This window comes from Ascaphus truei, chromosome 6 (assembly GCF_040206685.1).
Source record: "Ascaphus truei isolate aAscTru1 chromosome 6, aAscTru1.hap1, whole genome shotgun sequence".
Classification (NCBI taxonomy): Eukaryota; Metazoa; Chordata; class Amphibia; order Anura; family Ascaphidae; genus Ascaphus; species Ascaphus truei.
In genome coordinates this window covers 61,363,151-61,387,644 of record NC_134488.1, presented here as the reverse complement: position 1 = coordinate 61,387,644, position 24,494 = coordinate 61,363,151, and the positions used below count along the sequence as shown (strand labels likewise).

The following is a 24,494-nucleotide window of genomic DNA, read 5'->3' as shown; positions in this document are numbered from 1 at the left end:
TGTTGCCCCTCCCTAATTAGCGCCTTGTTCCCACCGACCTTCCCATCAGCAGAGGACGTGGCGACCCCTTGACCATATTTTACTTTTTTTTCCTTCAAAGAAACAAGTCTATTTTTCTCCAGCCACCAGTGGGTCTCTGGAGATCAGGGAACCACGGAACAACTCGGGTGAAGATTCAAAAACATAAATTCTAATTTAGGTCAGGATTGCTCTTTTAACCCTTTGAATGCCGCAAAATGTAGCGATGGGGTCTGGCACTCCAGGGGTGCCGTGACCCTCTTTTGCTAGGGGAGATTGCGCTCTACGCTGAAGAGGAACAGAAGGGGGATGCCTCTCTCCTTTCCGACATCAGTGACCGAGTGATCACGTGACCGCGGGCCTTCTGGCACTCAAAGGGTTAAGGCATTGAGGCCTACTTTGCCTGTTTACTGCAGCAGGAGATGCTGTTTGGTCTCTGCATTGTCTTATTGGTAGAAGAGAGGTTTGTGCCAGGCCTCATGTAGCTGTGCCACGCCAGGTAGTGGGGCTGCTCACTGGCAGGGGATGTGTGTTTGATTCTCGGACACAGGGGGGGAGTTGGCAGGTGTTGGCCTATTGTTGGGGTGAGAGGCTGTGATCAGGTGGCATCTGAGCCTTGTAATGGTGCATATAGAAAAGGACTCTCTGTTCTGGGAATCGCTGCCACCACCAGTAACTCCAAGAAATGGAGAGGTAACCCAGCCATGCACTCTGGGGGCCCTGACTGAAGGGGTTAAGGCAGGGGCAGACAGGATGTTGCATACAACTGCAGCTCATTGCCTAGTACGCAATTGTATGCATTGTAGCTTTGCCATTATTGGGATCCAGCTGGTGGAATGGGATAGGACAAAGGCCCTATGGCACCTGTGCAAGTCCAGTCAGGGGCCCAATGTAGGAAGAGGAAATGGGCCTCAAAATTCCTGGAACAGACCCCGGTGCCCTGAACTGGCTAGACCACCTATGGTTCTGCCCCATGTCCCCTAGCTCTGCCCTCCTTGCTCCTGGAAGCAGTAACATTGCAGACATGTGGCTCTCAGTCACAGGCAGGTAGCATTGCGAAGCTCGCTGTTAGCCTAAAAAAGTGCCAGTATTGCTTTTCTGGCATGAACCTGCCTCTGATTGTGTGCCCGTGATCGCTACGTCCATGCTTGTGACAGCACCACCTCGGCATCAGTGCCTGCGGTAAAATCTGCTATATTTTAGCAAATCAATATGACAATATAAGCTACCAGGAAAATAGTTTTTAGAAAATGCTCCTGAAGGGTCAAAACCAGAACACCACATCAATGTGGAGTAATGATAAAAAGGCTGGTCCTTAAAAATACATTTTGTTAGTAAAAATTTAAAAGGTATCACTTACTACTGAATTATTCACACATTTTTGCACGAGAAAAATAAATTGCCGGGTGTAGTACTTTGGTCCACTGTTTGCACGCGGCGCATCTCGCAGGGCGGGAACCCGTTGTAAAAATGGGTATATTACTCCTGCACATATCATTATCTTCCTACTGGTTCAAAGAAGAGAATACAAATGAAAAACAGTACAGGTAGTCCTCGTTATCCAACGTTTCACTTTACAACGAATGGGATATCCAATGCTTTACAACGCAACCCTATGGGCCGTTATCCGACGCCTGAATGCGTTATCCAACGCTCACCGCCACTGATTAACATGGGACTCACTTTACAACGGTCTCACTATCCAACGCTACTTCCAGAACGTACTACGTTGGATAACCGAGGACTGCCTGTACTCCTATTCCATCTTGCACAGTTATAAAACTGCAGCATGTTTGTAGGGCTAATGCATTCCTATATAAATACAATCAACCTCTTGTACTCACTATCTGCAGGTTGTGACAGCAAATAGCAATACTGTAGGTACTGATACTGGGCTTGATGGACCATTTATTCTACCCCAATATTCACAGTTCTTACGTCCCTAAGTACTGGAACTGTTAAATCAGTCATACTACTATCCTGGGATATTCATTCTTTTAAATTCTATGAATGATGTTTGCATCTTTGATTTTTTTCAATGGTAGGTTTGTAATATTAAATGTTTCTCTTTTGTGCTTAGAAAATTGGGGACAATAGATGATAAAAACGTAAAAACAGATTCAGAGTTATTTAAATGCTAACCACCAGCAAAAGGTATCAATGCGGTTTGCTGTTGTGCATGCTGCGTTATCTTGAAAGCTGCACGTCTGCATTGCAGTCTGCATTGATATTTGTGGTTTGTTTCCTGGCACGACATGCAGTGCATTTCTTGCATTTATTTTTGGACTCTGCATATGTGATGTGGTTCATCATTCCAGAGTGCCTTTTAATTTAGTGTCTGAATGCCCTGTACAAAGATAGCTAGGACTAGTAATTATAGCTGATGTGTCATTTATAGAAGGGGAAAAAACTACAAAGTGAGCTTACAATAAGAACTGGACCACATTTTTATGAAAATACATTTTGACTTGAAGGACTGCTGAGATTGTGTGTGGGAGGCATATCTTTCGTGTACTAAAATAATCAAATAGCTAGTCCTAAAGTCAGAACACAGTAGGACTCCAGAACGCTTCCTTTCCCATTTCCCAAAGTGTTGGTAGAAACCTTCCCTATAAAGGCCTCTCATCTTCACAAGTCTAGTACAGGAACATCTAGGGACTGAGCATCCAAACAGGAGTCTATGAGACGTGACACTGAAACTTACCCACAACAATTAATACAGCTGCTCAACCCACATGTATGCGTATATTGTTGGGAACATAATGCTTATGGAAAAGACAAACACATGAGCTCAATAATAAGAATAGGTGGACAAAATGCTTTCATAGCTTTCAAGGGTAAAAGTAGCAAAGCTAGCAAATTCTCATTATAAGCGTGTGTAACAAGGAAGTCAAGTTCCTATAGCAGGGCATACAAATATTGTGAAAAATGTAAAGTACAAACACACACTCCCAGCTTCAAATGCGAGGTCTCAGCAGGCTTCCTTTAATAAACATGATGTAACGATAGGGTATTAGATTTGTGAAAAGTATTCCCTATGTTTGATATTTGATATGGGAAACTGAGGAATTGTTATCAAAAGCATTCTACACCAGTGTCGACGGTTATCTTAATCGGTAGATTTAAAAGATAACATTTTTTAAAAATCAGATACTAATAGTTTAATCTCAAAGAGAATCAATCCCAGATACAGGCCATTGTTAAGGGTAGAAGTATAACGATTAAAGCTGCATATCCAGCCATCACCACTTACTGAGATCCAATCTAAATCCTTGTTCGAAAAGAAGTTTGTTTTTTTACCACAGAGGCACAGTGACCAGCACGCTCAAATATTGTTATTGAATACAGTACATGTGCTTTCAGTGCCTGGGTTTCCAGAGTAGCATTACAGGACTTTTCCCATTACAGTGAGTTTTATCTTGTACTGTATGTTCACCTTTAATAAAGGAATAATCTTCATAAATAAAACAAGGGAAGAAACGTAGCTGGGGTCATCCTCGGATGTGTAACATACCACAGACAGACATTATTCCCCCTCCCCCCCAGAAAGTGCCTGTTGTAGCACCAAGCACATGGAGGGATGCAACACCAGTGAGATTTTCTCTTACTTTTCGTGGAGGCAGATTATTTCCATAGTATAGTGTCATTTTTGTAGCTGCCTTTATTCTCAGCAGGGGAAAGGGTTCTCAACTCCAGTCCTCAAGACTTCAGCACAGGTGGCTTAATCAGTGTCTCCCTGCTTCAGCACTGGTGGTTCAATCAGTGGCTCAGGTGGGACATCCTTAAAACCTGACCTGCTGGGGAGTCTTGAGGGCTGGAGCCGAGAACATCTGTGTTAAGGAAATGCTTTTATTGCATGCTCCCTGTGCTGTGCACTGAGCTATGTTTTTATCTACTGCGTGTCCACCTGCAGGTACAATGTAGGTTGTCCAGTCCTGCCCATATAATAATACATAACCTTATCATTGGACACCATACAGCCTACCTAATATGGTAATGAGCGATGCCCTGGCACAGCTTATTACCGCAACTTGCACATTACCCATCGTTTGATTTTTTTTGATGAAACCCCAAAAGCTATATTTTCAGTTAAGTAGATGACATGATGCGGGCAGAATAATCATGATCCTTTACTCATTGCCTATGTGCAAGTGGTACATGGTGACATCGCTGCCATGAATATGATTCTTCTAAATGATGAATCATTTCCTCCCCATCACTTGAGGCAAGGCCACTGTGTGCTAATGTATCTGCAACGTTTTATCCTTCCGTACAAAGAGGTGGTTTGGCAAAAACATCTTACATTGTGACATTACCAATGTTCCAACACATTTTAATAATGCCTCCTAATAACCTTACTAATTTATGGTGTTTCTGTACCAAACGTTCTTACAAATAATGGGACAGAGAATTTATCTTCTTTTTATGTTCTGTTTTGCATTCCCACTAATTGCCCAAGTTACGTCTTTTATCAACCGCATTGCCCATCAAGCATTAGGAAAACCAGGGCTTACATGAAAAATAATTAAAAAGAAAAATGCATGCTCCTTTAACTACTGTAGTACAGAAGTAAATGGGCCCGTAATGTCTTCTGAATTGTGCATTATACAGTATAATTGGTCGGTGTAGGTGCCCCCAGCCTGTTTTGTGGATAGGTTTCCTCCCCGTACCACACAGTTGTCTAGTTGTCCCCTCTCACGGTTTTTCCCCTACTCATTGATTTATTTATTTACAATTCTATTGCTTTTTTTGAGAAGACCTAAACCACATCTGTATCCCATTTTCAAATGTTATTATACAAGTAAAAACAAGGCAATAACAAGATACATTGAGCAGAGAACTGAGTCAAGTCCAATCTTCGTGTACGGACAGTTATTACATATAATAATGCTATATATTGTTTACGGATTAGAGTATTACATATTGTATCATAATAATACGATTCGGTTTCTTGTATAGAGCTGCCAGTGTATGCAGCGATGTAAATAGAATTATTACAGGCACGGGTCCCTGCCCCATGGAGCTTACAATCTATTTTTCTTGCCTGAGGCACAGGGAGATAGAGGTGACTTGCCCAAGGTCACAAGGAGCAGACACTTGGATATGGACCAGGTTCCCTGCTTCAGACTCAGTGTTATGTTTTCAGAGTCAGTGTCTTTACTCACTGAGGCGCTCCTTTACCTTAAGGTACATGCAGTAATGTAAACAGAATGAGAATATCTGGGCTGCATTTCTCACATTTTACAGAAAAAACATATTTTGTAAATATACAGGTTTGAAAAAGCGGTGATGAGGCTCATTAATGGTTAAATTTGACTTTATTCCTAAACAAATGAACCAAACACTGAAAATAAAATGGCTCCTCTCATATGGCTGAGCCATGGAAAACATGGAAAACAGCCCTGTGCTTCCCGCAGGGGTGAATAAAGTGAGCAAAACCAGCAGAGATTTCCATGTAGACACTACTGCAGGCTTTTCTGTTTAACTTGTATTTTATTGGTTTTGCAAATTATAAATGGGGGATACATAAAAATAAGAGTGGTGATCTGAAGCTGCCATTTAACAAAAAAAAAATTCCATTCAATATGTGCATCAATATAATCTGCACACTGACAAGTGATTAGCTAAGTTGCCAGGTTCTCCTGTGATCGATCGGAAAAGATTCGGTTCAGGGGTTCATTAAATCTGTGTTGGTGCTGCAAAAGAGTATCCAAGATGCAAAGTTCTGTGGGGAAAATCATGTGACCAGGCTGGCATTAGATACAATTGGTTCACAGCTAGAGAGAGGGCATGTCTCAAGAGGCAGATCCTGTTTCAGAAATGGAAGGGGATGTGACTTTGTAAATGGTTTCTATAGAAACAAAAATGCTTGTTACTTTAGAATACATTAAAATGTCTTTAAAAATGGTTTAAAAAAAATAAATGCTACAAGTATTTTCTCATAGTACAGAACACACATGTAGGATATTGCTTGAACGGCAGCTTTAAAAGAGCAATCCATGTTTTTTTTTAACACACTATTGAAGCAGAGGGACTATGGAGCTGAATCCCAGTCATTTCAGTTCGGGTGACACCCTGCTTTCCGACATACAGACTTCCAAAGGGGGTGCCGGTATATCTGCAAAGCTTAAAGCTCCCGCTTTGAAAAGCGGCTATTATGTGAACGCTGCTAGTCGAGCGGCTACCAGCACTCCCTACAGAGGTATCGCCAGAAGCAGGGGGTCCACAAAACTTAAATGAAAGGGGTTCAGCTCCAGAGACCCCCTGCTCCAATCCTATGTTAAAAAAATAAATATGTAGCACTTTCCCCCAACTCCCCCCCCCCCCTCCGGGAGAACTTGTGTAGGCTACTGCTGATTACCTGCGAGGAAACGGGAGAGATGAGTTGCCCGCGATGGTGTGGGGGACGAGAACAGTCTTTTTGGGGATCCGCTGGTTCTTCTGTTGGTGTCAGCGCCTCCAGACATAGTGGGTGCAGCAGAGCTGGAGGCAGTCCCACCATGACAACCTTTACCCCCAATTCCTCTGTTCAACAGACTGCCGCCGAGCCAGAAGTATAAATGAGGATGATCTTTATTGTAGCAGCCACTGCCGTTGTCATTACAGCGTATGCGTCAGTTGATAGGATAGATCCCTGGCTTCTGTGTGGTTCTGGCCTGCGGGTTATATTGAGACCTGGCTAGAGTAGCTTGTTGCCCTCAGCCCATGAGGCTGAGCACATGTCTCCCTCCCAGCCGGGGGGAGACGTCTTCCACACTCTCCTACCCCATGCAGGGGCAGGCTGGAAACCAACTGAAGGTCTCACCCCTAAGGGGTTGAACTTCAATCTATAATTTAGGCACTTCCTTCCTGAAGCTCAAAGAGGGAGGGCCCAGTATCTGTACCACCATTGGCTATCACAGATCCCTGTGTCATCTCTACTCCTGTCACTCAGGAAGTCAGCATGAGGAGGGGGAAACCCCCATAGGATAGCCTGTCACTGTCTACATCTTATTAGAACTTACGTGACAGGGAAGGTAGAGAGATTGCTGGACCACCTTTGGCTATACTCTCCCCTAGGTGAAACATCCAACGTCCTCACTTGGATCCAATGTGGGTACCATCCATCCACCTGGTTTCCGCAAACAAATACAGGTTACAGCTGATGTACAAATAACCTTATACCGTACACAGACTACCAATCCTTATCATCTACTGATGACAGCGATGATAATTAGATAACTTATTCTTCCAACGGGAAGATACAAGAAAACCGTCACTTATAATGTTCTGGGTCTAGCTACTTGACCACCCTCCCATCGAATAACCATGTCCAGAAATAATATACCTTAGGATGACCAGGGCACTGTCTAACCTCTGCTCTGTCTTTAAAAATACATGTCCCCACAAGCCATTCCTCCATTACAGAACGAACCTTGTCATCCTTAATGAACCTGTTCACATGTTTTGGTCTTAAGATTCTCAATGACCGCTAACCTCAACCACTCGTGTCGGTGTTAATCTATTTAGTTCATTATGGGTTCAGGCATATACGGGGAAGTATACCCGTGAGATTGACGGTACCTATGGAGAATAGCACGGTCAGCTCTACTTAACCTATGAATCTTATGGCCATGTCCCTGACCAGGTAATACCCAGAACAGAGGTTCACTTAACTCAACCTCCTGGTAGAAGATGGAGGGACCCTTGGGGACTCTTACTCCCAAATTTATCTCACCCATCCGCTTGCGGAGGGCTTCTGCTATCTCTTCCTGGGATAGTTGGCCTTCCTCCCACCTGTGATCCACAATAGAACCATTTACAAGCAATAGAACAAGACTATTTAGACTAGGGGCATAACCCTCAAACATGGGGTCCCACCACTTAAGGTATTCCCTGGGCTCATGTGAACTACTAGACCTTGAACTACCGGAGTAGGACACACCAGAGGTAGCAGATCTCTGGGATAGGGACGAGTCCCTAAATGATTTAAAGGTCCTGGGAGACCTATTCACAGGAATGCGGCTAACATAAGGTATTTTACCCTCAGAATCGGATGACCCCCCCATCCTTCCCAACAAAGTCCCAGTCTCTCAATTCCATGGACACACCCGGAGATAATTTCTCGCAATGGAACTTAGTAAGTACAAAAGGTGACAGTATTAGGGGCAGAGACACTGGGGTTAGGAGACAAGGCTATGGGTCCAGGAAAATCCCGTAGGTATCGCACAGGATTGGCCTTCCCTTTGCTCTTAGCAGATGGTATGGGGGTTGGTGACGGGCAGGGACAACTGGAGCTGGTGAACTGGGCCTAGTAGTGTCCATGACCAGTCCAGGGTTTGTATCGGTAGGTCGGCCACGACCTCTAGGGGACAGTAGAGGGATCTTGTGTTGGGGTCTGTAGTAGAGCAGGTGTAGACGAGCACCGTCCAGTACTCTCTCCGGTGGGCAACAAGGGAGGTTCTGCATCCGACACAGCGGCCATCTTTACGATGTCATCGGTAAGAGCCAAGCTCGCGAGAGCCTTAGGCCTCGGCCATGTTAACTGCTTGCTTGCTGACGCGTGCTCCCGCTCAGCACTGAGCCCCTACAGCCGCAATTAGAGCGGCTTTAGTAGGGTCTCATCTACGCTTCCTCAAGCGCGCGGAAGCGTAGGTCTTAGCAGATTTTAAAATTCCCCCACTTGCCGGCGCGACAGGCCGGTCATGTGAGCGGTTCGCCCAATGAGAGCGAACCAGCTCCGTGATGCCACTGGCCCGCCCCCTGACGGAGCGCAGGGCAAGCAACCGCAAGGCCAGGGAAAGCACTCGCTTTCCCTGCGCCTCAGTACGCAAGCGAAGAGTCTGGACGAGGCCTTAGGCAGACCCATGCTCGGCGATGACAGTGATGACAGTGATGTCGCTTCCGGTTGCACCGGAAGTACTTCATCCCCGGCATGAAAAACAGGGCTCCGACAGGTTCCTCCTCCAGCAAGGCCGCAGCGGACTCCTGTCGGGTTGAAAGGGATGTTGTCTCACCCAAGTGCAGATAGGAGATGTCATCGGGATTGGTCTTTTCCGCAGTGGTGGTGTATTGAACAGCGCCGACATCCTCCTCTGGCGCTAGGCTCCTTCAGACCTCCGGCAGCACCACGGCCTTTAAGACGGACATCGCAACCTCGTGATTCCACCGCTTCTCTGGACCAGCTTCTCCATCGGACGAAGACGTTGATGAGGACATATCCTCCGGGTCGCGATGTCGGGGTGTCCGGCTCCCTCTGGTAGCAATCGGCATGAAGCAGGCCTGCTCCAGCACCACCAGAGGAGACGCACCCAACACCCCCGGGGCAGTCGACTCTCCCACCAGACAAGCTGACTGGGGTTCCAGTTCTAGAACCGTTGGGATCGGTACCGCTGAGGTCATCTCAGCTACAGGAACGTTGGGACCTTGGTGTCCAAGTACTTGGGTACACGGACCCACAGGAGGCCCAGCAAGGTATACGTTGCCGTGGGCCACTTCCCAGGATAGCAGGGCCTGATCGGAGGCCGTCAGGAACAGAGGTGGTGTCTTGAACGCAGGGGCCGCACCAGGTGGCGTAGAGGCCCGATCGCTCGGTTGAGTTACCGCTGCAGGTGGCACAGGGTTGGCAGGCCACATGTATTGGGTCCCACAGCTTTGGCATCGTGCCGTTGTGCTGACATCTCCCCCAGGCAGTCTGCAGTGAGGGCACACACACCGTAGAAATTGCTGTCCATAAACGGTTGCCACCAGGAAGCCTCCTGGCTGGGAATAGTTTGTGAGGTCCAACTCTGACATGATATTGGGTCAAAGTAGATGAGGCAGACACAGTAGAAAAGCAGAGGATTTAGCAGCAGCACCTCACTTGTCCACAGCTCAGCAGAACTGAAACTCCACAGGGTGTGGCAAGCCCCTCCCATGGCTGAAACAAAGTCTAGGATTGGATACCAGGCATTTACTCTCCTCTAGGTGGAACTCAAAGTGGGAGTAGGACGGATCAAGTAGTGACCAGGCTCCGGATGAGCCAGTCACAAGGAGAGGTGTGTCTACACTTTGCCGCCGAACAGGGTTGCAACTTGTTGCAAACTTTTTGCAGAAAAGCGTTGCTTACTTCTTCACAACCCACGTGGTCCCATAATTTTCGGGGAGAATGCCATCTTGACTTTGCCCAGTATTCCATTTTGAGAGCACTGCAACAGAGCTAAAATACAATTATGCGGGGTCCCCGGATATGCATCAGGGGCCCGTTCTTTACTCTCGACGACTTGTACAAAGTCCAGAGCCTTGAACATGCACAAGGTCCCCCACGATACATTGTGAGAAGCTCGTCTCTTGTAGAACAAAGATGGGGTTCAAGCTCCCTGGATAATTTTCCCACTTGGTATGCCCCTAGGAGCACAGTACGTCGTGGATGGTGCACGGGATCCCCAGAGCCTGAAAGGTCCCGTCCCAGAAACACAATTGGTTGTGTGTTGGTACCCAAGGAGCCTCACGATACACTGTAAGGGCCCTGGCTCATGTTCAGGAAAATGATGAAGGGTAACACACTCCCGGGTATTGTACCCTTGGGGGGGTGTCCCAACTAGCACAGTTCATTGTACACAGGTGCACAGGGGTCCTCATGGTGCGTGGTAAGGGTTGTCCTGTCCCCGTCTTGGACTACGATGAAGGGTACCCACGCTCCCCGGTACCATACCCTCGGGTGCACCCCAACAAAGTCTTTCTGGTAAAGACTTAGGCAGCCTCCTCCCCGGGGGCCCCATCAGGGAGAGACTCCCCCCTTCCTTGACTCAGATTGGTGCTCGGGGTCCCTGGGGTAGCATCAGGGGCCTGACCCCTGCCTCTTTGTACTACCGCCAGCTGCCAGTGCAAAGTCCAAAGCCTGTCCTGCTTACACCCATCTCAGCAGTGCCTCCAATTGTAGCACATGCCTCCCCTCTGGGAGAACTTGGGTAGGCTACTGCTGATGTAGTGCTGGTTACCTGCGAGGGAACAGGAGAGATGAGTTGCCCGCGATGGTGTGGGGGAACAGAACAGTCTTTTTGGGGATCCGCTGGTTCTTCTCCTCTTGGTGTCAGCGCCTCCAGACATAGTGTGTTCAGCAAAGCTGAAGGCAGTCCCACCATGACAACCTTTACCCCCAATTCCTCTGTGCAACAGACTGCCGCCGAGCCAGAAGTATAAATGAGGATGATCTTTATTGTAGCAGCCACTGCCGGTGTCATTACAGCGTATGCTTCAGTTGATAGGATAGATCCCTGGCTTCTGGGTGGTACTGGCCTGCGGGTTATATTGAGGCCTGGCTAGAGTAGCTTGTTGCCCTCAGCCCATGAGGCTGAACACGTCTCACTCCCAGCCGGGAGGAGACGTCTCTAACACTCTCCTACCCCATGCAGGGGCAGGCTGGAAACCAACTGAAGGTCTCACCCCTAAGGGGTTGAACTTCAAGCTTTAATTTAGGCACTTCCTTCCTGAACCTCAAAGTGGGAGGGCCCAGTATCTGTACCACTATTGGCTATCACAGATCCCTGTGTTATCTCCAGTCCTGTCACTCAGGAAGTCAGCATGAGGAGGAGGAATACCCCATAGGATAGCCTGTCACTGCCTACATCTTATTAGAACTTACGTGACAGGGAAGGTAGAGAGATAGCTGGACCAGCCATGGCTATAAATAAATAAAACCATGCATTGCCACTTTAAAGGACATCACACACGGAGTTCATTTTCGTTATTAGTTTCTAATATGTAACAGTTTTTACAAAGTAAAAGCAGGCCACACTGTTCATAATAGTCTGGAGACAGCCTATCTATACAATGATTGTGTTATTGTCAGATATAGTAAAGCGAATTGAGATTCATTACCAATCCTGGTTTCTAAATCTTCTTGCAAAACCAAACCTACTGTATGTAACCATAATATGCATCTGAAAACGAATGCTGCGTAAATGCTCTTTAGTACACATTAGAATCAAGAGACAGCTCAACCATTACTTCCTATAAGAGAGAAACACCCAGTCATGTTTACGCACCCCCCCCCCACCCCACCCCCAAAAAAGTTTACAAAATACAAACAGTGCAAACATTTTAGAAGTGTTTTTTTTTTTTCGTATTGGGGAAACATCGTACCAGAAAAAATACTAAAATGTAAGATCATAGTCTTATTGCTACCAAATAACTATCCTGAGAAAAAGTCATGCATTGTAATAGGATGAAAAGAATTTAATATTGGTAAGGAAGTATTTTAATCTGAAAATCTTTATAGCACTTATGGAAAGCACTATGTGTAACCCTAATAACACAAGGACCCATTGAACCAATGAATGAATATCCCTTTCATGGTGTATACCTCATGCACACTTTTTGGCTGCAGGAGAGAGCATTTTCAATGCTCCAGCAATACCATTCATCTGTGTTTTTTTTAATATATTTTTTCTGACTTCGGAAAACTGCTTCCCCTGAATATTACGATTATGACTTTGCTTGTTTAGTTTTAGAGATGCCTAGTTACCCTACTAAATAGACATTTTACAATGTATTCATTATGAAAATCTATGTTAAGGAAATGTCATGGACCTAATCCTAGTCTGTGATGCTAAAGCACTTCAAAGTAATGTGATCCATTGTTTTAAGAAATAGTTTTTTCTCTGCATTTATCTTAATGAAGACAGCAAGATTTTTTTGGGGGGGGTAGGGGGGGGATAAAAGCCCTTCTAATTTGCAAAATCCCTGTATTAAAATTGAATAGAAAAGTACCGGTTAATTAAAGTGTTTGTTTTTTTTGTAAGTACAGGACACATCCTCTATGTATTTACAGTCCGCTTCAACACATGTGAATGTTTGGCAAAGATTTTATTTTTTTTTTTTAAACCACATAAAAGGATCTAGAAAAGTAAACTCATTACTTTATTCCCCGGGGAGGAAATAGTTTCCAGGCTTTTGAACATTAGGTACTCCTGTTTAAGTTCTACAAATTAACATAATTTGTAGTAGAATCGGTTATATTCACCCGGCATGGTTGTGTATAAGGACATTGCTCTTTTGTATTGCACATATTGGAAATCTTTATACAATTGGGCACACAATGTAAAAAATAATAATACATAATTCAAGGCTCCGTGGTTTAGCAAATTGACTCTAATAAAATGTAGCAATTTCAGTCTGGAAGGTTTCTGCAGCAGTTTGAGGGTTAATGTTTTTTAACACAATAATTTACATCCTGCCACTATATAGCTGTCCACATGAGGCTGCCAGGCCACAGCCACAAGTGTTCTCCACATCCGTCCTCGCAGGACGGCCTCCTGCCTGCTGCTGTTTATTTTAAGATACACAATGGCCAGCCCTTCAGCTGCTGATGGTTTTTTTCCCCCCTTTATAAATGTAACCCTCCATGTCCAGCTCTAAAGCAGCTGACACCGAGCTGGATAGATATACACACATATATACACATGGCTGCTCAATCTCTCACACCTGTACAGGGTGCTGGGTCCGTGCAGGCCGGGCGTGGATGTGCAGATAGAATAATGATGGGGGCCAGGAACTTTTGTAGTACAAAGAAGAGCTTTATTGACAGTCGTTGATAAGGCTCGCCATACAAAACAGACTTCACTTCAGACATTAACGGTTGGCAAGTAATATGGTTACTCTGTGCTTCTTCCCCTGGTAGCGCTCACTCCTACGCTGGGGAGGTACTGATGCTGGTTTCCTTTAGTAATTGTTAGATTGTCAATGTCCTGCATAGCGTCAATAATGTCCCATCTCAAGTGGGCCTAAGGTGGAAATACACTGTGTTCTCGAGGATCAGTATCCCATTACTCTGCATACTGCCTACCTCGTCAATGCATATTGGATCAGGAGTTTACTCCGGACCTTCCAGTGGGGTCGATGCAATTATGCTACAGAGCTACTACCCTCCCTGCTGAGCACATGCTTAGGGCAGGTCCCCGCTGCCTGCTGCGGGTGCTGCGGGGACAAGAGCCGCCCCTCCATGGGGCCGGACCCTCTCCAAGGGGTGGCCACCGCGCTGCGCGAACAGTTTTTCCTGCAGACACGAAAATTGTGCTCAATACTAGCGATGGAGCATTAGGCCACGCCCCTGGTGGGTCAGCCAATGAGGGCGAACCTGCCGGGTGACATCATGGCCGCACCCCTGTCACGCCACGCCCCGTCTTTCCCCCTGCAGCTCACTGCAGACCGGGGAACGCAGCTGCGCGCGCCGCCAGCCTGGTAGGCGCGTGTGCAGTGCAGACAGCGGGGCCGTAGCCTTACTCCTACGCGCTAACTATGTAGAGCACGCTCCTTAACTGAAAACAATAAATGGTGACAGGACCTTAATACACATAACTATACACACAAACCTATTTACAGGACTCACGTTGAGGCTTCAGTCTGATTTCCAAGGAACCTGTTTTTAGAACATCAGGCGGAGCTACATATACCCTTCTATCTCCCTATTGTGACATCACTAGTCACCATATATACAAAGGAGTGGCAACACCTTCGGCATAGTTGTCCCGCATCACATGCCCATTAAGGATATTAACCCCTTAAACTAACTCGTAGTCCCCAAATGGGGCTACATATAGAAACAGATACAATAAAAAACGAATATTGTTTTAATAGTGTAAGTACAACGGAAAAGAAAATTGCCATTTGAATATTAAAGTGATGATTACCGAAGGCATTCTGGTGAGTTCATGCTTAATTTACTCACTAACATAGTATCTAGTATCTCTTTTTCATGTCAACATGCCTTAAAAGTTTAGTAGATGTGGGTTTAGAGTAGAAAGCCCCCACCCGAGTAGAGCATCTGAAAAGGAGGAGAGGAGAACAAGTGTTATAGTATCCTTATCTATCATAAATCTCCATGGAATTCCCTACCATGCTCCAGACTCTCCCCTAGCTTTCAGATGTTTAAAAACTTAGCTTTTCAAGGAAGCCTACTCGCCATAGCTCTAACATCCAACTCCCTCCACCTGCAACCCCATTGGGACCAGCTGTGTGGCTGGACCAATGTCCACCCTATGTAACATTCTCCCACCCCCATCCCCCCCCCAAAACAAACCTTAATAGCTTTCGCTGGCAGACTGGACCATATTCTAACCTGACCACACCTTATCCTACTGTAGCACTGTTTCCTCCCCCCGACACTCCTGGGGCAGCCAACCCACCCTCTAGGACATTGGTAGGTACGGATCCCAGGCCTGGGACCGGTAGTTGTAGGGCCCACGGGCCCACAGCAGGGTCCACGGCAGTAGATGTAATAGTAGGTGGCACCGGACCACTGGGGCATCCGGCTGCGTTGATAAGGGCGCACGGGTCCACAGCTTCCATTTTAGGGAAGACAAACGAGAACGCACCAGTTGGGGTAACGGCTCTTGAAAGAGGCACACATACCTCCGGTAGCACTGGGCTCGCAGGCCGCAGATAGTAGGTGCCACAGTGTTGACACCGCACTTCTAGGCTGACAGGGCCGCCAGGCAAGCGACAGTGGGAGCAAATTCATCGTAGATGAACTTGGCCTCCGATCCTCACTATCAGGTAGCCACCTGGGAGGGAATAATTGGAGACTTCCAAATCAAGCGACTCAGTAGAAGCACCCATATTGAGGTAGAATTTACTCGTTACTCCTCTTTCGGTCACAATTCTGCTGGAAATAACACTCATGGAGAAACAGTGAAGGCTCCTACTTTTCTTGAGACAGTCCCTGATTGGCTAAAGGATATTTAGCTCCTCCCCTGGGTGAATTCAGAGGTGGGGCTGTTTGCTTTAGACGGACCTGACTCAGGACGAGCCAGTCACTCTGGTGGGCGGTGCCAGCGTTTGGCGCCGAAAGGATGCAACTATTTGCAGATCTTTTGCAAAGTGGTACACAGCATCCCGTGCGGACCCGTGTTCTTGACGGGAGCTCCATTTTATGACACTTGCATAGGACCACGACGCGGTGGCCGCCAATTTAAAGACCTTCCTTGCACACGTTCCCTCCCATTCTGGTCAGGGAACCACTTTTCTCAGGTTGCATATTCTGAGCAAGTAGTTACCTTCTAGTTTAAGCAAAACCCTTCCAGCATGTTGCACATGATAATTTGCATACAGAGTGTCTGTATCTCCCTGTGCATCCACTGCTAGTAGCACTGCGGTGGGTCTCTATACAGAGGTTCAGGCACCTGAGTAGGTCCAGGCACCCCTCCTACGACACCCTTGGCAGCACCTTACACCACCCTGATCTAGCACTGATACTATGGATCTCTTCAGAGATTTTTGGACCAAGTTAACCATCTATCCCTTCCAGACTCCACAGCTATCAATATCCAGGGTGACTCAGAACCAGCAATAGCCCTTGCTTCAGCACACAAGACCTGATTATTGGGGCAGACTAGACTATAGCTCGCTAGCGGGGTATGTGGTCTCTGGTTATGGTATGCTGGGGTCCCCTGGACACCATATCTAGACCCCCCTCTCCTCCATGACACTCGATATGAAAGTATACTATGTCAGCATAGTTTGCTCAATTGGGGCAGACAGACTATAGCTCCCTGGCGGGGAATGTGGTCCCTTGTTTTTGTAGGCCGGGGTCCCCTGAACACTATATCTAATCTCCCTCTCCCTTAGCATTCTGTCTGATGCGTACTTTCTTTGCTCTTACTGTAAGGCCTGCCCTGATTTCAGCAGCGCCTCCAAATGTAGCACTATTTCCCCCCTCCCCAGTGGGAGTTGCACAGCTTCTGCTACCTGTGTATGGTGCGGATACCTTAGTATCAGGAGAGCTGAGTTGGATCTGCGATGGAATGGAGATCAGGACAGGCTTAGGTTCTTTCTGTAGTTCTTCTCATGGTGTTAGCACCTACAGCCCTAGTGGGTTCCAGGGTGTCCAGAAATCAGCCTCCAATATTGCATACGTCTCCCTCCTGCCCAAGGACTGATACTTAGACAGGAGTATGCTAACAAGGGTCATTTTTTTATTGTATGGCATGCATCCACTGCAGATCTTCCTTACAGCGATGCAGAGTCTCAGAGGTCCCAGACCTCTGGATGGTGATGGCCCATGGTCTTACAGGGCCTCTGTGGCTCATTCCGCTATGGGAGAGACTCACAGCTCTCTGCTTCCTCTCTCCTCCAGAGCAGGAACAGGACTAACTAAATTTGCCACTCCCTCCTAGGAGGAATAAGAAGGGACAAGCTCATGGTCTATACCTATATCAGATAAGCTTACACAGGCCGTGAATCACCACCTTACTTCTGTCACTCATAAGAGGGGTATGAGGGGGGTCAACAAGACCACAGATTAACCCCTTACTGCCTGCAGCTAGCTGGACTTACATAACATGGTGTGAAAAGATAGGCAGAAAAGACATACCCTGTTACACTACAATAAGCAGCCACCTTGCCTTCTTGTTTCAACATTGTCCCTGATTACCTCTAGATTGTAAACTCTCACGAGCAGGGCCCTCTTTGTATCTGTTTGTCCTCACCTGTATGTAACTGTTTATCTAATATACATAACTCTGTACTCCATTGTACCGCGCTGTGGTACAAGTGTCACAAACATGCTTCACAGTTTGGTGCACAAATCCACCACTTAGATTTGTATGAGACATGGTACTCAGACTTTTGTCTAATCCTACTTGTGTGTTTTTTTTTATTATTTAATTTAAAAGGTACGAGAGCATGAAAATTGCAATTTTTTACCATTAACGTTTAATACTTTTCCCACTCTGCAGCCAGTGTATCCTGAGACGCGTCACAAAACATTTCATTGTGGGACCCTTGGGCACCAAAGTTGGCTAATATTATGCCAGAAATATACAGGAAGGCCCCGCTTGTCGCCGATACGGCGGTACCGAGTAGGCTGCCAGTGTTGCGCATGCGCAGAACGGGCCGGTCCGATGTCGCGCATGCGCAGCCCGGGCCGGTCCCATGTCGCGCATGCGCAGACCGGGCCGGTCCGGGGTCGTGCATGCGCAGAATGAGGGGCTTTGCTGAAGTTGCACATGCGTATAACTACGCATTGCCGGTCTGCGCATGCGCACATAATGAAAATCGCCAGATCCGCTTTCTGGCGATTTTCGCTTTGCAGCGGGTCCTTGGAACGGAACCCGCCGCATGACTGGGGCCCTGCTGTACTTCACCAATTTACACCAAACTTTAAAAGATATTTAGATCCTGACTCTAGGCAAACGTTTCAGCATGGCTCAAACTTGATTTGCATCTCAAAATGGATATGTAGAATGAAAAGTGTCTAGTGGCCCATAATTAGCATCTAGTGACTACAGCAAACAGGAAATTGCTTCTCTTAGGGAATAAACAGAAACTCATAACTTGCTTATGAAATAATATTGCAGTGATTCCGAAGCAGCAGTTATCAGGCAGGAGGGATGTAATAGGTGTAAAATTCTTCACATAAAAACTACAGATGGATTTTATGATGCAAATTCTCAGCAGGGTGAAAAAAAGATAATTACGTATATCAATTTCTACTCTTTCTAAGACATATAAACATGGCATTAAAAGCTATAATGCTGAAGTAGAAAGTTAAACACACATCTCAACACTAACATTTCTTTTGCAGTTGAAAACGACAGAGACATCTTTCAACAGAAGCCATACTGGAAGGAGTTCAAGTTTGACATGACTCAAATCCCAACAGGGGAATCTGTGACAGCCGCCGAGTTCCGACTTTTTAAGACACGCAGCTTCATACGGCACGTCAACAAGACGCTTCACATCAGTATCTATGAGATAAACAGAGAACATGGCCATAGGTGCAGAACAGGTTTCATTGTTTTTCCGCTTGTCTGTTATCCCTTTTATACTGAATTCAAGATTGTGCCTTATATCAGTCTCTGCTTCATTGTAACATCTGTTCTTTTCTTTTTGATAGGGATTCTGATTTAACCCTATTAGACCATGAACGCATTCTGGCTGGGGATGAGGGGTGGCTGGTGTTTGATGTCACAGCTGCCAGTAATCACTGGTTACTACACTCCAGAAATAATTTGGGACTTCGTCTCTATGTGGAGACCGATGACGGTAAAATCAACAAACCTTAAGTGGCTATTCTATGTTCCTCTTGTTGGTTCTCTTTCAGTGAGCCTCTGCTTATAAAGAGTGGACCAATTTGGCCCTGGCAGCTCATGTACGACAGGAAGGATAGGAGATGGGGCACACGGATTTCAAAAAAAAGAAATAATTTATTAAAGCATATACAACGTTTCGACCTAATAGGTGGAAGCCACTTTTTTGCACTTGACAAAGACCTATTAGGTCGAAACGTTGTGTATGCTTTAATAAATTATTTCTTTTTTTGAAATCCGTGTGCCCCCTCTCCTATCCTTCTTGTACGCCGTGGATTGGACGCAGCCGATCGTACATTGATGGGAGCACCGGTAACTGGATCAATCTCTTTATTATATTATGGTGTGCAGCATTTACTCCTTGTCATATCAGCTCATGTACGACACCATGTGCGTATGATTTAGATTCTGGTCAAATAAAAGAGATTCCCATCTATTCATTTTTATGAATAAAGCAAATACATTTTTAGAATGAAAAGGACATATCCGGCATAAACCACAAAAGCAGCCCCAAGGTCACAGTAAGGTGACTCGTAGGTAATGTAAAGGACGTTAGTGAGGCATGTATACCGAATACGGCAACAATTTCCACATGTATTATTTATTTGAACGTAAATTAACTAGTAGCTTCCACAAAATAAATGCATACATGAGAGAAAAATACTATAACTAAAAGTACCTTAAAGAAACAGCAAGGGAGATAGGGAGTGATCACAGGACCATACTAATTGAATGAAGTGATTGGGTATATAAATAGGTAATCAAATGATGGGTGCAAACTGTGAACTAAAAAGTGATTCAGAAAAAGGGAGAAGGGGAAACACAAAATGGATGTGCCCCCTAAAAGAATTCACTTAAATGCACACCAACAAAGTGTAAAAATTAACTTTTAATAAATTTACATAAAACGTATATTACCAAAGTAATGTGTAATGTGAATTTAAAAATTTATTAAATCAACATAATCAAGCATCCGTTGCCTCAATCATAGAGTCATACTATCCCAGTTGACCACTCAATATTATTGGGATATAGAGGACAGAGGATGCTGTGAGTCAGGGTGTTAACCCCTCTGGAGCAACGGTGAGACCAGATGGTAAAAAGTATATATAAATATTCACAAGTGAGTGGCCGACGGATTCAATATCCAGCTTCCCTGCTAAATTCACATCACTACGCACTTCAATGAAAAATTGGCAGTATATTTGAATAAGAGTGCTAAAGTGGTAGAGCTGGCAGATACATTAATAATGATGGTGAATACACTGTATCACGAAACTGCCAAACACAGCAGTACTGGGGTGAATTCACAGTACTGAACTGTGAAAACGCCTCACATGAGGAGCAAAGAATGCAGGCACACTGACTGAAAATAAATGAATAAATGATTGACTACAAAGGTCTACACAGTTAGGACCAGGAGACTGCAGACACTACATTAAAACAGCTCCAAGTAGGAGACTGACAACATTGCACGTCCAACGCGCGTTTTCCTCCAGCAAAGGAGCTTCTTCAGGGATAGTATGACTCTATGATTGAGGCAACGGATGCTTGATTATGTTGATTTAATACATTTTTAAATTCACATTACACATTACTTTGGTAATATATGTTTTATGTAAATTTATTAAAAGTTAATTTTTACACTTTGTTGGTGTGCATTTAAGTGAATTCTTTTAGGGGGCACATCCATTTTGTGTTTCCCCTTCTCCCTTTTTCTGTATAACTAAAAGTAACCTTAGTTATTGATACACACCTTACCCAAGTATGAGTTTGCGTGCCACCGGGTTGATAAAAAGCTAGATAGAGCATGCACACTTCACAAAATCAAGTCTGAAGAAGTTAGAAGCCAGTGCACTTGCGCTGTTACTGTCTGTTGAAGATTTCTGATGGTGGTTCAGGAGAACAAGGAGGTGCAGCCTCACGTCTGCCCAAAGTATTATACAGCTATAGGGATACTCCACCACACAAACACTCATTTCCAGCTTGGACAATACACACTCACCTGATGAAGGGGGTCTTCTCCCCAGAAACGTGGAACTTTTTTGTCATAGTCACATGCAAAAAATATATGCTTTCTTGAACTTCAAGCTGGAAATGAATGTGTGTGCAGAAGAGTATCCATATAGCTGTATAGCACTTCATAAAATATACAAGGTTGGACACCCTTTTAGAAACTAATACAGGGATATACTGTACCAGATAAGTAAACATGGGAAGGATGTTGATCCAGGGAGTAATCTTATTGCCAATTCTTGGAGTCAGGAAAGAACTTATTTTCCCACTTATGAGATATGATTGGATCTTATGTCAATGGGGTTTTTTGTTTGCCTTCATCTGTATCAATATACTGTAAGTACCGATACAAGGACAACGTATCTGTCGTCTTAATTTATCATAGGTTGAACTTGATGGACATGTCTTTTTTTCAACCTGATCTACTATGTAACTATAAGATTCAAGGTAAAACGCAAGAACATTCAATTATGTAAGGTGGAAAGGCGTAAGTGCAGTACTATTCTTAAACCATCTTGAAATAATACAAATCATGTGCATACATTGTTCAATACCCAGTGTCAGCTTTGGCAAGTCACTTTATCTCCCGGTTCCTCAGGCACCAAAAGATATAGGATTGTAAGCGCACTTGGGCAGGGACTGTGTGTGTAACAATCCTACGTGTGTTTACCGCGCACTCTACTGTAATTGTGACGCGCACTCTACTGTAATTGTGACGCGCTTTGTGTCCCATTGGGAGAAAAGCGCTATATGAAAGAAAGTTATTATAATAATTATATCATTATATATAACACATATCAAACCTTATGCAATTTGTTTTAATATTACAGGGCAAAGTACTGATCCAAGTTTGGCCGGCCTGTTAGGGCGCCGTGGACCACGTTCCAAACAACCCTTTATGGTCACATTTTTCCGGGCAAGCCGTAACCAAATCCGATCAACACGGGCAGTCAAACAGCTCAAAAAAAGGCAACAGAAGAAACATAACGATCTACCGCACCCCAACCGACTTCCTGGCAATTTTGGTAAGGACTGGGAGGAATATATAAACAAGCTATTTAGCCATATTCCATTGCTTATCCTTTTCCAACATCAACCACAGCTGGAAGCTATGATTAAAACCCTACATGTTATATAACAAGTGTATTCTTTATTAACTCCTGTAGAAACATTTCATTTCTCGTTGTAGATCACCTACATATTGCTGAAGGCAAACCGGTGTGCAAAAGGCATGAGTTGTACGTCAGCTTTCGGGACTTGGGATGGCAGGTAAATCTTTTTGTAGGAATAAAATCTATTCACAGATATTTAAAAAAAAAAAAAAAAAACAACACAACATGGTTATTCAGTCAATAAAATGTTTTTCATTTCTTCAGGATTGGGTGATAGCTCCTCAGGGATACTCAGCCTTTTACTGTGAAGGAGAATGTTCCTTCCCACTTGACTCCTGTATGAACGCCACCAATCACGCCATTCTGCAGTCCCTGGTAAGAACTGATGGATAATATTAAACAATATTGTGCCCATTCCCTGCAGTCTGCAAAGTCAATCCAATATATATATTGCCATTGGTACAGTATATTATGTAGTGACCATTATGAGAAGCTGAAGTTAGCTACATTTTAATTAACATTTCCATTGTAAATCCACTGATACAACTTAAACTGAGCTGCGGGTTTAGTTAGCATATGCTGGAAAATGGAATGTACATATTGGATGAAACCTGGAAACGTTGCTTTAATCACATCTCTTTTTTCCTTTTACAAAGAGGAAAGTCACAGTGGCCAAGAAGATAGAATACCGCATGCAGCAAAATAATAATACATATAAGTGACTAATAAAAAAAACATTCACTGCAATAACAACACGTATAATAAAGCCCATTAGACACTTACATACAAGACGCAGAATCCGGACTGTTCTTATAGGTCAAGACAAGGGATCGTCTCATTGAAAACGGGCAATGATTGTGGTGAATTGGTCTTTTATATCATAAGAGCCATCATATAACTAGTATTGTTACTTAAAACAAAGTATTTAACTCACGAGGAAAAAAAATGGTATGTTTTACCCATTGTAAGAAAATACTACCCATGGAGGATAAATACAACACAACAGAGTAGCAGCATGACAGATCAAACCCTGAAAAGACTGGAAACGGAGAAAGAGAACAGTGTAGGGATGGACTTTGCATATATTGTTGCAGGTTTATTTTTAGTGCAGAAAGAGGTACAATATTTTTAGCCGTTAAGTGGTTACACAAGCCAGAGTTGTAGGATTTCAATTTATTTTAAAGGGTTTGCAATCTCAAGTAAGGAAAAATGATTATATTAACAATATCTAGTAAATAGATTAGCGATGGAGTTTATTATACACTGACAAAATGATAACCAGAAAAACAGATTTATACCTGTAACAAATCCAAATACATTCACCCATCTACCAGGCAAGTTATTCAGTAAAGCTCAAGGCCAACCCTAAAATGAGCAGTCACAAGAAATCCAATGTAAACGGCACCTTTTTCTGCCAAAGAAAATATTAAAACAAATATTTTCACATAAACTGAAAATAATCTAACTACTGAATCATACCCTTCTTACAGGTAAGAGCTGCTCTTATAGGAGTTTTCTTTCAACAGAATTTGTCTCTCTGTGTTTATGTTAGAACAGCTAAATACCTTCTCCCACAAGCTTTCTGCAACCTACAGTATGAACGACAAAAGTATATTCAAAAGTAACCGGTGTTTTTGTCTCTTCAGGTTCATCTTATGAAGCCAGAAAGTGTTCCCAAAGCCTGCTGTGCCCCCACAAAGCTCACTGCGACGTCAGTCCTGTATTACGACAACAACAACAACGTGATATTAAAAAAACATCGAAACATGGTCGTCAAGTCTTGTGGCTGTCACTGAACGAGACGCAAATGGGACTTGCACAGGGGCAAATATTTAATAAAACAGATGTAAATAAATAAATAAAAATTAATTCAACAAAATATTATTTACCATAAATGTTTATTGCCATTAAAAACATTATTATAACATTATTTATTATTGTTAAAAAAACACTATGATTCCCCACCACACCTAAACAAGCAGCCCTACTCTTGGTCCAACCCCCATTTAGCTGAGCCAGTGATCCTCTTCTGCACTAGGCTTACTGGTAAGGTCCCTTGGTCTAGCAGAATTGCCTTTCTGTTCCCTATGGGCATTTCCAGAATATCAAAGTAAGGGGCGGGGGTGGCAGAGAGACGCATGAACGGTAAAACAGTCTGCTCAAAGGGACTCTCTGACCGAAGGACTAAGTATTATTTTATTGGGAGGGATTGCTGCTGACTTTCTGTATTTCCCAATGTAGTCATTAAGAATTCTACATGCTGCCATAATAAATCATTTTGTTTTAATGAACTTGTATAGTC

The 24,494-nt window shown here is 44.4% G+C and overlaps 1 protein-coding gene across 1 annotated transcript in view; it reads left to right on the top strand.

The window, feature by feature from the left end:
• LOC142497118 (bone morphogenetic protein 8B-like) overlaps positions 1-24,054 on the top strand; it is a 28,220-nt gene extending 4,166 nt beyond the window's left edge. The window contains exons 2-7 of the mRNA XM_075604491.1: positions 18,560-18,752; positions 18,872-19,020; positions 21,911-22,105; positions 22,270-22,349; positions 22,457-22,567; positions 23,839-24,054. Of these exons, the coding sequence (XP_075460606.1) occupies positions 18,560-18,752; positions 18,872-19,020; positions 21,911-22,105; positions 22,270-22,349; positions 22,457-22,567; positions 23,839-23,988 (878 nt within the window). The 3' untranslated portion in view covers positions 23,989-24,054. The remainder of the gene's footprint in view (positions 1-18,559; positions 18,753-18,871; positions 19,021-21,910; positions 22,106-22,269; positions 22,350-22,456; positions 22,568-23,838) is intronic.
• Positions 24,055-24,494: the final 440 nt, after the last annotated feature.